General features: G+C 36.2%; 2 protein-coding genes across 2 annotated transcripts in view; one reads left to right on the forward strand and one right to left on the reverse strand.

The window, feature by feature from the left end:
- Window positions 1–14,632, reverse strand: part of LOC134749553 (transient receptor potential cation channel trpm) — a 308,269-nt gene that overhangs the window by 278,815 nt on the left and 14,822 nt on the right. Inside the window, exon 2 of the mRNA XM_063684539.1 lies at window positions 192–266. Within this exon, the coding sequence (XP_063540609.1) occupies window positions 192–266 (75 nt within the window). The remainder of the gene's footprint in view (window positions 1–191; window positions 267–14,632) is intronic.
- The window catches only part of LOC134749576 (5-formyltetrahydrofolate cyclo-ligase), a 54,197-nt gene that overhangs the window by 15,002 nt on the left and 24,563 nt on the right, over window positions 1–14,632 (forward strand). The window lies entirely within an intron of this gene.

The raw sequence follows: 14,632 nt of genomic DNA on the forward strand, positions 1-14,632 counted from the left end.
TATTTAAAAAAAATAGTTTTTGAAGGTTCTGCATCCAAGAAATATGATGTATTATAGAATTGTATTGGATTATATAAATAAATGGAGAAAATAGTTTTTCCTGTTTTGACATGAATGAAGATGGGAATGATAAATGCAATAATGACAACGGTAATGACATGACATGACGTGACAGACAACACGCTACTGACTTTCTTTCTGTCATCGAGAGCCATCGACATTGACAGCATCGCCAGGCCAACCTTTCTGAGGCCACTTTGCACGCCCTGTTGAAATAAATATAATATGAAATAATAAAAAATACACATAAATTTATATAATGTACGACAACAAATATAAAATATATAAATATTTAAAATACTGTTAAAAATAATATCATATACATTTATGAGTTTTATTTCAATATATTTTTACATATGTTTTACTTTGACGATTGTGGCGATGTATGATCAGAGGGCCTACCACGAACCACGTTCGTCGTGTTGCCTCCCTGTCACACTTACGTACGAATTTACAAGTGCGAAATAGAGCAAAAACAAGTTTTGTTTGAAAAACTTAAATTCGCTGTTTTTTTTAACTATGGTATCTGAACTGAAGCTACATAAACGAATTACCGGCATGTATACAACCTTATCCTATTTTAAGTACAAAGTTTCAGAGCAAACTAGCTAACTTTGTACGAGGTGCAAATAACTGGTCTTGTTTTGTACAGACAACTTTTCATCTCGGCAAGAAACATTGTACTCTTCCCGAGTACAATGTTTCTTGCCAAATAATGTTTCCTATTAATTAAGGTAAATGTGGAGAAAACCGTCCATAAGGTTAGACCGTCCACGAGCTCTTTCGTTGTTCTAATTCTTGCGTTTGTACACACACACCTACAGAAGGTCGGTAGAGCAGAAGGAGCAAAGCTCTTCCTTTCTGACTGTGTCGGAAGTAATAATCGGGGACCCAGTTCAGTTGTTTCTTCTCGATACCCTTTTGGGAGGGTGTGAGGGGTCTCTTCCGCATCCCTGCTGCAGAGACTGTATCCGTTCGCGCCCCATCTTCGTGGGGCGGTCTTCCGTCGTCATTTTGAGGACGTCATTAATCGGGGACATTGCCAGTGAACCACTTTAGAAACATTTTACCTCGCTCCTTACGAGCGAGCTAAACTCCGCCTCCGAGAGATAACCAATTACGACACATTTAGGATTATCTATCTAAAATAGGTGAGACAAACAATAGGTAGTAAGGACAGTTCATTAGTTGTTGTTGTGGCTAATCTTCGCCTCCCCATAAAGATAACCAATTAGGATGCATTTTGGATTCCTTATCTTAGTTTGCAAATGCCGGCCGTCACAAGCAATGTACTGCAATAAACTTTACCTGAGCTGAGCTAGCCTTTTTTTTTCAACACCCACATTTTTAAGTGCCATGCTATTGGTCATCACCTTTGTGATATCGCCTGACCGTCTGCAAGACGTTTAAACGATTTTTGCCCTTAAGGTGGTTCACCATCAATGTCCTTGATTTTTTTTATTTATTTATTTAAACTTTATTGCACGATATAAAATTGTACAAAAGGCGGACTTAATGCCTTAAGGCATTCTCTACCAGTCAACCATTGGGTCAAACAGAAACGTGTAGTTAGTGCAGGATTGTAGAAAGCGAGAGGAAATATGAAACACAAATCAAATTATTCTAAGCAATATATATTTTGTTTATACACTTACACATATAAGAATAATAACAATATATACCTACATATATACAAACATGCATACATACATACATATATAAATAAATATTGTATTATGTACCCAAGTAAACAAGTAACACTAATTGATTGTATAGGCGTCTTCGGTTGCGGTGAGCAACGCTTTTGCTCACTGTTTTCGCGCATCAAAGTACTTATTTGAGCTGTAATCCTATATTAACTGCACTCGAGTTCTGCGTATAGTCGAATGTCTTAAAAGCTGTACCTACTAAACTTGAGTGCACCTAATAAAAGCTTTATAAAGCCAGGTTAAGTATCAAAGGTCCGCTATCACCGACCACCCAGTACAAAGGCGTTATTCCATTCGTCTAACGAGTAACTACTTACTAGTAGCAAAGATAGATATAACTCAGTAATAGATGGATACAGTCTAAGGAAAAAACGTACCTCGAAAATCAAGAAAATTTGATTCTCGTTCAGAGGGCGCTACTAGTTTTGGCCTACAGTCGTATAGATGGCGTTGACGGTTTCGTTTGTTATTTAACAATTTTAACGCATATCAGTGAAAGAACATGGGTCAAAATCATAAAAATAATTAATGCAAATAAAAAAAATCATTTATCTATACTTAAATACATTCTATCGTATTTTTATAAATCTTTATTTTTAGTTTTAAAGTGTGTCGGCAGATGGCAGTGAATTTACTAGGGTTACAAAATTTACTATGACAGTATCGCTATAGTATAAGTTACTCTATGCTAGTAGTGGTGAAGATTTTCCTATCTGGATTTTGATGTTATGGATTTTTACATTTTTTGTTATTAACGATAACAATAACACTATTAACAATAGTTCTGCTCGTTCCTTTGACGTTTGACGTATTCAGATTTTTTGATTATTATAAAAATTTGGAGCCGTGATACTATAATAGTTTCACGAGCGTAGCGATTACGAAATGCGACTTTGCTCACTATTTTTAAGCAGCGAAGTACCCTTGTTCGAGCTGCTGAGGTGAAGACAATATTAACTCATTTGTGTAGTTAACTTGGTTCAAAAATATGGTGTTTAACTTTTACTGCTTACCGACCCCGCGGTCAAAATTACACAAGTCTAAACATGACTTGCCAATGCTCTGTACGCAAATGCAATAAGACCCCATATCGCGCCGCGCAAAAACACAGTCGCACGCGCACCCATACACTATACTCTTCCACTCTCACACGTGCTAAAATACTGGAGTAGAAGCAAGACAGACATAGCCGTCAGATCTCAAAGGTTAATTGATGGATCGGATTACAATGGTATCAGCCTACCTCAATGTAATTAGTCGTGAATGTAAACAATTGAAGAATAACAAACTTTTGTATTGGCTGCATCTGATCTCATGCGGTTCCTATGCCAATTTGAAGTGGTTTGATAGGTAGAGCCAGACAAAGATATCTGTGCAGCGATTTTTATAGCACAGACATGCAAGTGTTATTACAGACATAATTAGTCCATAGAAATCTTAGAAACACACAAAACATTTTTTTTTGTTATAAACTGATCGGCGATTGGCCCTAGTCACACCTGATGTAAAGTGAAGACAGGGCCTAAGATGGATCTCACCGGTTCAGTAATAGCATATTCACATTTGCTTTAAATTTAATAATATAGTAATAAATTTAATGGATCAAGGTCTTAATAGAGGAAACGATAACATTAAACTTATAAGCTTTAATTGTAGGTCAATCACTCGTTCGGTTGAATGTGTAAGGCAGTTATGCCGCTCAGCTGACCTAGTAGCCATACAGGAACACTGGCTGTTACCCGAGGACATCCCATTTGTAGGTGGCATTGACGACGATTTCGAGTTCACAGGGAAATCGGCGGTGGATACGGGAGCCGGTATTTTACGCGGTAGGCCGTACGGCGGTGTGGCACTGTTGTGGCGTAAATGTTTATTTACATCGGTTTCGATAGTGCATTGTAAAAGTGCGCGACTCTGTGCTGTAAAGATAGTGTTATCGGATCGCTCGCTCTTAGTGTTCTCTGTGTACATGCCCGTCGATTCAGCGGAGACTCTTACCGAATTTACGGAATGCCTAGGTGAAATGGCGGCAATAGTGGAAGAGTGTCAGATAGACTCCGTGTTCATATTAGGGGACTTCAACGCTCACCCGGGCAGACGATTCGGTAAGGAGTTATTAGACTTTTGTGCGGAGGTTAGGTGGCAGTGTGCGGACATAGACTTTCTAGGAGTGACCTCGGATACATACACTTATGTTAGTGATATTAATGGCTCTAAAAGCTGGTTGGACCACTGTGTAGTATCTGACGCGGCACGGGGAATAATACGGAGTGTAAAAATACATTATGACGTGTACTGGTCGGACCATCATCCCTTAGAATTAGTTTGTAATTTAAATTTAATCAGAAATAATAATGTAACAAGTAATATAGTATGTAATAGGATTATTTGGGGAGAGCGTGACGTAGAACAATTGACATTATATGAGAATTATTGCAATGAGAAATTTAAATGTATTGACTTTCCAATTGAATTTACCGAATGTACTGACAGAAAATGTAACAATAATGAGCATAGGTTATATATTGACAACTTGTACGCAAATATCATTAATATTCTCGGGGGTGCCGCTAGTTATAGTTATATTGACAAGAGATCGAATAAGAAGCGTCATGTGGTAGGTTGGAACAAACATGTACGTCAAGCTCACGCGGAGGCTCGGCTTGGGTTTCAAAATTGGGTCATGTGTGGAAAACCAAGGGCCGGGGTTGCTTATATGAACATGGCTGAAACTCGAAAAGCTTTCAAGGACAAATTAAAATGGTGTCAGAACAATGCAGAGCAAATTAAAATGGACATTTTAGCTACACACCATTCTAATAAAAATTTTAAAAATTTCTGGAAGCAAACCAATAAATTGAGACCGAGGGCGGGCCTTCCTGTGAGTGTAGAGGGTGTTAGCGAGCCTAATAAGATAGCTGATTTGTTTCAGAAACATTTTAAGGTTGAGTGTCCCATGGGGCCCTGTGGGGACCCATCTCCAATGAGGTGTGTGCCTGCTGTCACCCACCCCAACTATTACTATTAAGCTACTCTTATGCTAACCACCTCTTAAGAATTTACCCCTAAAATTTGGCCATGTGATCGTCTAGATAGTAGTTAGAACCCCTCGAAGTGTACCGCGGAACCCTAGATTCTTTAATGAGTATCGACTAAATTTTGGACTCTGGTATTATTCTATTATTACCTATATTTTAAGAAATAAATATTTATGGTACTGAAGATATATTATTATGAAACTAAAGAATAATTCAAAGAATATTTTAATAGTTACAGTAGTAGAAATAGTAGCTTGGGAGGAAATTGACATATTTACGGTGAGGCCGCACATCGAATCCTGAATGAAGCAAATGATTCCATAATTGAAAACTGAGCGTAGCGAAGCATTCTAAAATAGTATTCCGAGCGTAGTGATGAAATTAATATTACAATTTTGTTAAATCTATTTGTGTAATGTAAATGCTGTTAAAGGCTTACTACATATGACATTATTTAGGTAATTGCAGCATATATGGTTAATATGAGGTTAAAAATGTTATTGGAAAAATGAGTTTAAAAATGTTTTTGGTGAAGTCCCGCTACGCCTATTAAGCCTTCGGGATAACATACGAAGCAGCACTCCCAGGATAAGCCCATTTACACCCTAGCTTTTTAGGAAAAGTTATAATTATACTATCGCCTTCTAAACGATGTGTGAGTTCACACGTACTGCTTCGCATGCTCGATGCGGGTCAGAAGGCCTTATCCCGTTTTAAAACATCATTCGGGTCACCTATCCTAACATTGTAGCCAGACGGGCTAAGACCAACGCTTCGCAACCTAAGCATTCCTAGATGATCTGATGAAAGAAGCGCCAAGTATCATCAGTCAATCAAAATTACTTCTTTTTTATGTTCAAAAGCTAGGGATACTAATCCCTTTTCCCAATTCCCAGAACTAAAAGTATAGACTAAATTTCTAGTCTTTTAGATGTATAAACGAAGCACTAATGTTATTTGCTATATTTTATGAGACTGAAATATCAAGTTGAGCATTATTCCACTCAAATTCCCATTGGACTGCTCTTGCCTGCCAAGGGGTCCCTAAAACAAACCATTCTTCTATCCCAGAACGATCTGTTTGTCTAAACCCATCTTGATATTTTAAGAATTTATTTTGCAAATACCTTAGAAACCTGATTGCAAAACTCAGTACCTCGTCTTTACTCCAAAAACCAGAAATTTAATAGATAAAAAAATAAAGATTTCATAGGAATTTAATTTATTTTCCCCAGATAAATTAAAAGTTTGAAAGATTTAGGCAAAAGAATCCTTTACCTTTTAAATACTCATATTTTAGGTTAATGAAGCCATATTTTTAAGTCTTTAAAAGAAGAATTTATATCAACCATATCAGAGTCTTAGACCAAGCATAAAAGAGACCCTACACACAAATACCTACAGACAAATAGTGTATGACTCTACCCTATTTATAATCCTACCCTCTGGCCCTACTCTAGGTACACCCAAAGCACAGATCGCACTTACCATTGACCTAGTGCCTTGGAATATACACAAGTGTATCCCTACTAGAAGCTGGAAAGTTCGGTAGACCAAACCGAGATAAGCAAAACTAATGGTCCGTGTATTTGACTCCCCCTCCTATGCTCGCAAGCCAAAAGAAATGGAGGTAAGTCGCCCTATTCCGTGTCTATCTGTGGATCGGCACCCTTTGCACACACCAGCACCAACCACATGAGAAGTCCTGCCGCAACTAAGACTAAGTATATAATAATAGTCACGACAGAATCTTTCCCCGCAATCAGCACTAGCATGCGCCAGAGCACCGAAATATATAAATATATTTAATAGGGGACCAGATCCCAATTACTGCCGACTTTAGTGAGCTCAGATTACTCCGAATGGCACGCACGTGATGCCCTCACTTCCATCTAACAGCTGGGCTTTGAGACCTGGGAGATAGTTCATCTCTTATGTTGGTAAAGAAGAGATGCCAGGCCCTCTCAAGCCTGGAACTAAAAGACTCCTAACCACCCATCACCTTTAACACCGCCAGGCGTGATGAATGTTTAGTTGGACAAACTGTCAGTCCAAGCAATGATCTGGCTTCAAAAATAGCAAAAGACCCCATAGAAAAGACACTAAAATAACTAAGAGTAATTTTACTAGTATAAATTTCTCACAAAACAAACAAACTAAATAAAGAAGTGAAATTCCCTTAGGCACCATTATCCAAGCTTAACATTACGAAAATTACTTCTCGCAAAATTAAACCTAGACACAATTCCAAGTACCTGCTATGCAACGATATTGTCCCTGCATAACGTGGCGGCACTTAGAACAATACAGTGTAGAAAATTTCTCTTCACGGCACTCAACACTACACACAACACATCGGTAAAGAATCTCCACTATAGTCCAAGTTTAGCGTTACGACGATATTGTCCCCGTAAAACCAAACGCAGACCAATTCCAAGTCCTTGCTATGCAACGATATTGTCCCTGCATAACGTGGCGGCACTCGGAACAACTCAGTATCGAAAACTTTACAATAAAATAAAACCCATACATAGCAGCAAAGAATCTCCACAATAGTCTAGGTTCAGCGTTACGACGATATTGTCCCCGTAAAACCAAACGCAGACACAAATTCTAAGTTTAAATTTACCAAGATAATTCCAAGTAAAACAAACACAGAAAAAGTAGCAGAGAAACTTCGCTTACCAGTACGAAAATTACGCCCAAAAGCCAGAGTCACGACTAGTCCGATGGTTGAAGAATGAATGAATCCCCCCGTGCCCACTCCGGCCTTTTATACCTTTTAGTAGCGACAGGCGACTTGCGACAGGCGACAAGCGACAGGCGACAGGCGACCAGCGACAGGCGACAGGCGACAGGCGACAGGCGACTTATTAAGACAAACATTATCCAAAAAGTACCAGGATACCAGAATTGAGAAGGAGGTCGTTCGCCCCATGGCACATAACGGCGCTCGACTCAAGAAGAAGGTCATATGTCCAATTGTGATTACTAATCCTTACGGCCCATATCTTAACGTTTACAATCACTAAATGTCGATTTCCCCGATATCTATCCCTTTCACGCATGCGATGTTTTAGAAGGACAAAGACATTTACAACGACATCCACATTTCACGCACACATAGATAGCAGTTCAGTTTGAGGAGCCCAAACAAATAATAAAAGAAGGAGCGTTCTGAACTCCATTACGTATGAATCTGATATATTATTTTACTTTATGATAATTTTAGTTTATTTCCGAATTCTTCACTCACTTCAACGTGTTTTACGTTTATTAATAACAAATATGTTTAAAACAACTTCCGGAAATTAAGATTTAACTATCTTTTACACGTAAATTTAACGATCAGAATGTAGTATCAAAAACGTTATTGCATGTCATATTGTACCAGGAGCATCTAAACGTCAGTTCGACATCCTGTCAAGCTGTCAGTCTCCGTGTCATTGTCAGCGCGCTGCAATTTGTTATTGAACCTTTTTTGTTTATTTCTAAGTTAAAAACAAGGGTTAATTTAACGAGAACACTAGTGTTAAATAGTAAAGCATGGAATTAAGTGCTTCAAGTTTCATCTGTCAGAATATTTAGTGGAATTATGAACGAAATATGCGTCTGAAGAGGATTTCAGTTTTACAAAGGTATATTTTCCCATCTTCTATGTTTTTGTAATGAAAAATGAGCTTAATACTAGGCTATAGGGATACGACCAGTCACAGCCGCCCCCGATTTAAGTTTATTAGAAATTATTACAGTAATTTATAAAAAACTTCAATCTACTCTAGATTAGTCGGAAATTTCCCCCCTTTTCTAAACGTGTAGTGTGTATTCCAATACTAAGTGACCGCTAGTGACTCAGCTCTGAAATCAGTTCATTAGAACTCTGTCAATGAATAATGATGACTCTTTCCCCAGAAACTTCGCTCCGCCAGAAATACCAGGTTGTGAGTCCGGTAGGTTCTAATAACCCGTCCTTGCCAGTTCATCCCGGCAGCGGCGAGTATTCCTTCCCTCTATGCGCCGTACCCCTCCGTAGAAGAGCATCTGATGAGACAGCAAAGACTTTCCATGCAAAACGAAGAGACCTTTAATTTTTATAAGTACGAAGCCTTCAAACTCCATTGCCAGAAATTCAAACCAAATTCCATTGCCCTATCACCCCCAGTCACGTTTTCTCGGCGCATGTCTTGTACTTGAATAAAATATACCGACTTAAGTTTGTTTGGGTGTTTTTTTTTATATAAAACAAACTTAAATTTGACACAAATAAATACCTCATCATGGTATGATAAAATCTTTTCGTCTAAACTAAAGCATCGCTTAACCAAAATAAATAACAATAAAATTATTTGCTCAATAATATACCTCACTTCCATGAAAACATAATTGTACTTCATTAATCTCTTGAAAAGAGCCTCGCCCTTTCTAGACGCTCACGGCCCATCAAAATATGTCGAATGTCGGATATATCCCATCCAAGCCAAGGTGTGTAGAGTTTCGTATTGGGCTTATTACCTTGTGTAGTTCTGGCTACAAAAATCTACCCTTTAAATGGGTCTAGTCCAATGGACTTTAACCTACTGATAAGACTTTTACAACCAGATGTCCCATTTTCCCCCCCTTTTTGTTCCCCTTGCAAATGCCGACAAATCTAGTTTACTTTGATTACCCTTAAGCTTTTGTCTATCTGTATCAATCCATTCTTTCCAATACACAAATACATTCATCTACATTGGCTTTCATCATCTCACATACAAATCCTCACACTCATAACATTAAGCATAAACACTCAGATCATAATCTTCCTTCCTCATTCGCTCTCTTACTCGATCGATTACAGACAGCCAACGCCCCAACAAGCAATCAACAAAAAAAGTTTATTATTTTATTAAAACTTGAATAATAATTTTAAACAAATACACCTGTCCTGGCCTGATCCAATACTAATTCATTATTTTTAGTTCTAGATGTTTAAAAAAAACTTGTGGCACTCATCCAGAGCCTACCCTTAAAAAAATATTTTTTTTTATTATTATTATTTTTATTTATTAATTACTATTTATAAAATAATTTGAGCAGTTTATTAAAATTAATTGACTAACGCGAAAAAAAAGAAAAATGCACTTATTTAACTTATTTTCACGATTCACTAGATTTTGCATTGACTTTTAATTGAAAGCTACATCGGAGATGACACCTCATGACCCATTTGCCCCTGTCTTTAGCTCAACAATGTTGTTCAAACTCAATATTGTCACACCATTATGCAGTAAATCAGCGTTAGAGAAGTACAGTTAGTTGCAGAGAAAACGCCCCACCTTGCATATAATCTATGCAAGTGCTAACCGAAAATGTATAAGGATAGTGGATATAGGATCTGCACAAACACCTAGGCATAGCGCAAAGTGAAAGGTTTTTGAATGAACAAAATGACGACCTCAGATGGTCGTGGCCCTCAATCATGAAGCATCGAAGAAAATAACAAACGGATAATACTGCTAACTGTACAAATAAATAATGAAAATATAATCCCGAGTCGCACTCAACTTATTCCACTTACAACCCCTTGCTCTCCCAAAAATATTCACGCAGTAATCATATATTAGCTAATTGTCATACAACTTTGGTATCAACACCTTGATACTGGGCAATTTTGGTTTAATGAACCTACCTATGTCACTTAAACTGGACTAAAAACCTAGTATGAATACTACATTGCCTTTATATGATTAGCCCATTGACCAATCAAAATAATTCAATGATACTCTCAAATAAAAAACCATATGATATTTATAATGCTAATGATGATGATAGTGACGAATCATAAATTTTAGGAGCCTACCATATATGCTGCAAAACATGTTCATTTTAATATCCACCTATGATCATTAACAAACCCCACAGCATCCACACCACAAACATACAACAACAATATCCCTTCATGTCAGATCGGGTTTCAAAATTTATAACATAAAACATTTCCTATTTTTTTTTTATTTGATTTTTAGCTACCTCATATTAAAATAGTAGAATAAAAAATAAAAAATGTAAGTTACAAATATAAATTTTCCATTGAAAGTTCAAAACTTGTGTTCATTCTTCCTTGGTCGGTGTTTTTATCCCGTAGATTGTCTTGAAATTTCTCTGCAGTCCTTATGACGGTGGCAACAGGAAAACAGTGGTTGTCTTTGCTTGGTTACACGAGCGTCTTGAAGACCGGCCACGATGTCTCTTGTTTTACAAATTGACAGCACAAATATTCACCTTTCCCACTACACTAGAGTTTTGTATTGTACTCTTGAAAACATGTAACCACTATTTTTTTACACTATAATTCACACTCACAATAAACCACACTAGACTTGAATCATAACACTTTTAGACTTTTAGGTATCCTAGGAACCAAGTACTTATCCTACTAACACTGCACAAGTGCATAACCATAATAACTGGTATAAATAAGATTTAAAGAATTTTGAAAGACAACAGATTATGGAACTAAAACAACTTAAATAGAAATGAAGCCCTAAAACGTTCCAAAGCAAAGTAAAAAATTGCAACATTTGTCTAATATAAATTAACCCAGTTCACAAAAAATACATAAAAGTTGAAACTTATTCACTATGCGAGATACGAACTTGGATCTTATAAGATTATATATCCCATACATTTATCTGCCCTAGAGATCACTAGACTATCAGAGCGTTAGGAAATTTGACAAATTTAGCAATGGCTTTCAAAAGAACACTTTTTAGATTTCTTTTATTTTTTCCACATGTTTTACGCACACAATAAGATAATAACCAACTAAAAGATTTTTATTTTTCTTAAGAAAACCCCTAAACCGAACGCAAGTATACACATACACTGCAAACAATTACGGATTTTTTTTTGAAAAGCACTACTAATTAATTTTTACGTAGATAGAAAACCCAACAAGTCTGTATATTAAAATTCCGAAATGTTTCTCCGAGTTCGTCAAAATATTCGTACTCACCTATGTACATTCCTCACTCTGTTACACATGTTACACTTAACTGATGCACATATTTTCGTGCTTTCTGACTTACAAAATACACAACACGTACACTACGTATTTCACTTTAGCAAATGAAAAATAAAACAATGATACTCGCGCACATAAATAACTATTTTCACTCAAATACGCATTTCCGCTAATTTATAAACCTTGTCCGAGATAGGTCCTGCATTCGTATTTGTCTAAAAACACTATTTATTTCACCCTGACACCTAATACCATATTTCTTGTTCAAAACAAAGTTGTCTTGTTTACAAGACCGACATAACTGATCATAACTGATTTACCCTGATTTCATGGCCTACTTTGTTTATATGCGGCTAAACTAAACTTGTCAGTGTTCTTCATTTGTTTCACAAAAGCTTTTAATAATTAAAACCCACTTTAAGTTAAATCTTTACGATTAAATTGACTTAAAAAAAAACTAGAACCAGTAACGCGATGTTCACGGGCATACGGGTCTCATTCAACTGTCAACAAACGTTTCAGTCGTAATTTCTCTTTTAAATTCGAAACTATAACTTGATAGTCACGTTCGTCAGTAAAAACGGCGGTAATCTCGAAAATGTATGCGTAAAAAGCTGTCTTCCATAATCGCGCTCCAAACTATGCGTCGCGAATGAGTGTGGAAGGACCTTAAAAAAAAACTTGAACCCCGCGCTTGCCGTTGAATTGTATTTTACTTTATCGATTTTTTAGAATTGATTTTCTTTATTTTTCTTATATTTAGCAAAATATACGAATAACGTCAACTATAACCCGTCATTGTCAAGTAGCAACACCATTAACGAATGTCATTTACTTACGTTACTTACACACTATAATACTAGATTTACATTCGCGTCCCATGACTGCTTGTGGCTCGCACAGGAATGTAAACCGGGCTTAATAATGTCGCGGGCTTAAAAATCTACATTGTCTATACTCATCCTTTTCTTTTAGGTGCCAGCACTAGTGCAAGACAAAGACAGTATGACTCTCTCTGTCTACACTTGAAATGAGACAGTCCTTTGACAAATTTTATTAAAACAATTACACATTATTAAAATGAATGATATTTTATAGCAATCGATGAATAATAATAATCAACCTTAAAATATGGAATAACAATAATAAAAGAAACCGTCATCTACAAATTAATTCGATCATTGCAACTCAAAGATGTCTTAAGTACGATACTAACTGGCTCTAACCTTACATGTATTTCAAATTATATAACTTGGTAAGATTTATCAACAGGAAGACTATCTTTTACTGCATAAATAAAAATGGCAATTTATTTATTAATTATATTCGATACTAAATGAAATTGATCGTGCGAACTCGTCCTTTTGCATAAACGTCATTCTCTATGACCACACGCACACATACATTTCCTACGACCAGCAACACGCACGCATACACTATGCGACGAAATTAAAAACACGTTCTGACACTCCTGACAATACACCAAACAGGACCTACACAAATTGGTCGGATTCAAAGAATGATTTCGAAAATAACTTGTCTATAGCTCATGAAGCTGACTTAGATATAGGACCCCTATAGATGGCGCTAGTAAATTAAGATTAAAATTAACAAAAACGCTAATATTATATCATCTAAGGTTTTTAATTTTTATGTAAAATCATTTGAATGGTAAAAACGCTTTTATACAATGTGAAAAAGTCAATAATTGATCATTTAATCTTAAACCATAAACTATTTCTAGAGTAAGATGGAACGTTCCTCTTTCCTTTTCTAGCTCTAAATTATTATTTTTTTGTCTATGGTATACTTTCGCTGCCACCAATCCGCCATATTTCGGATCCTGTTATTTAATCTAATTTTTCCTTCATAAGATGACTTTTATCAGATTACTACGGCAAAAATACATTGCTGAACTAAATTTAATGACAGAATTTCAAAACAAAGAATATTCTCCTAGGGTTTCATAACGTTTTCGCGAAATCGGACAAATATATTTCAAACGTCTAACAAAATGGAAGTACTTAACATGTTATGGAATGAACAGTGAATTTTCCCGTCAAACAAACGATGCTCCCAGTGTCCTCAAACAAATACAAATTTTAGACTGCACAACAGATTTCTAAATGAGCCCACACAGTGCGGATGAAATAGATTAATAGTTGAAAATCGTCGCTTCAAACAAGGTAAGATTACGTTCTTGTTTCTTCTTTTAGACAAGTTACTGCTGTTTGAAAGCTGTTAAAACACTACTATATCACTAATCAGAAAATATTTGTTGGAAATTTGTCCTATTTTTCATTTAATCTACTTTTCGGACTGATCTTAACTGTTACAACCTAGCTTTTGAATCTCCCATTCCACCACTATCTATCACTTTACTTGAAATGCTTATGTGTGACGTGTTATGTTGCCTTATTATTATGCTTTGTGCAACAACATGACTTTTCTTTTATTGAAAACCGAAAAGGATCAAAGTAAAAATCAGTGTTATTTTTTTTTTCAGCAAGCTGAAAACTATTGAAATGTTTCCCGGTGCTTAACATACATGACTGTTGTCGAAGACAGAAGTTGTAATTATGCTGTGAGAACTCCCTTTGCTGGTTTTAAAAGTAAGTACTCTGTAAACATTCAAATACTCTCAGCTGGTCCTACTGTATATGGATTTAAAAAAAAAATGTTGTCGCTCTAGAAAAGATAATTGGCAATTTTTTTCTCTGAAATAAGGCTTTTTGAACTTGAAAGTGCAATATGTTAGCTAAAATTAAACAAATTTCTTGGCCAGTTAATGGCAATTTATCACTACACTTTATAAAACAGAG

Source organism: Cydia strobilella, chromosome 18 (assembly GCF_947568885.1).
Source record: "Cydia strobilella chromosome 18, ilCydStro3.1, whole genome shotgun sequence".
In the NCBI taxonomy this organism is placed as follows: Eukaryota; Metazoa; Arthropoda; class Insecta; order Lepidoptera; family Tortricidae; genus Cydia; species Cydia strobilella.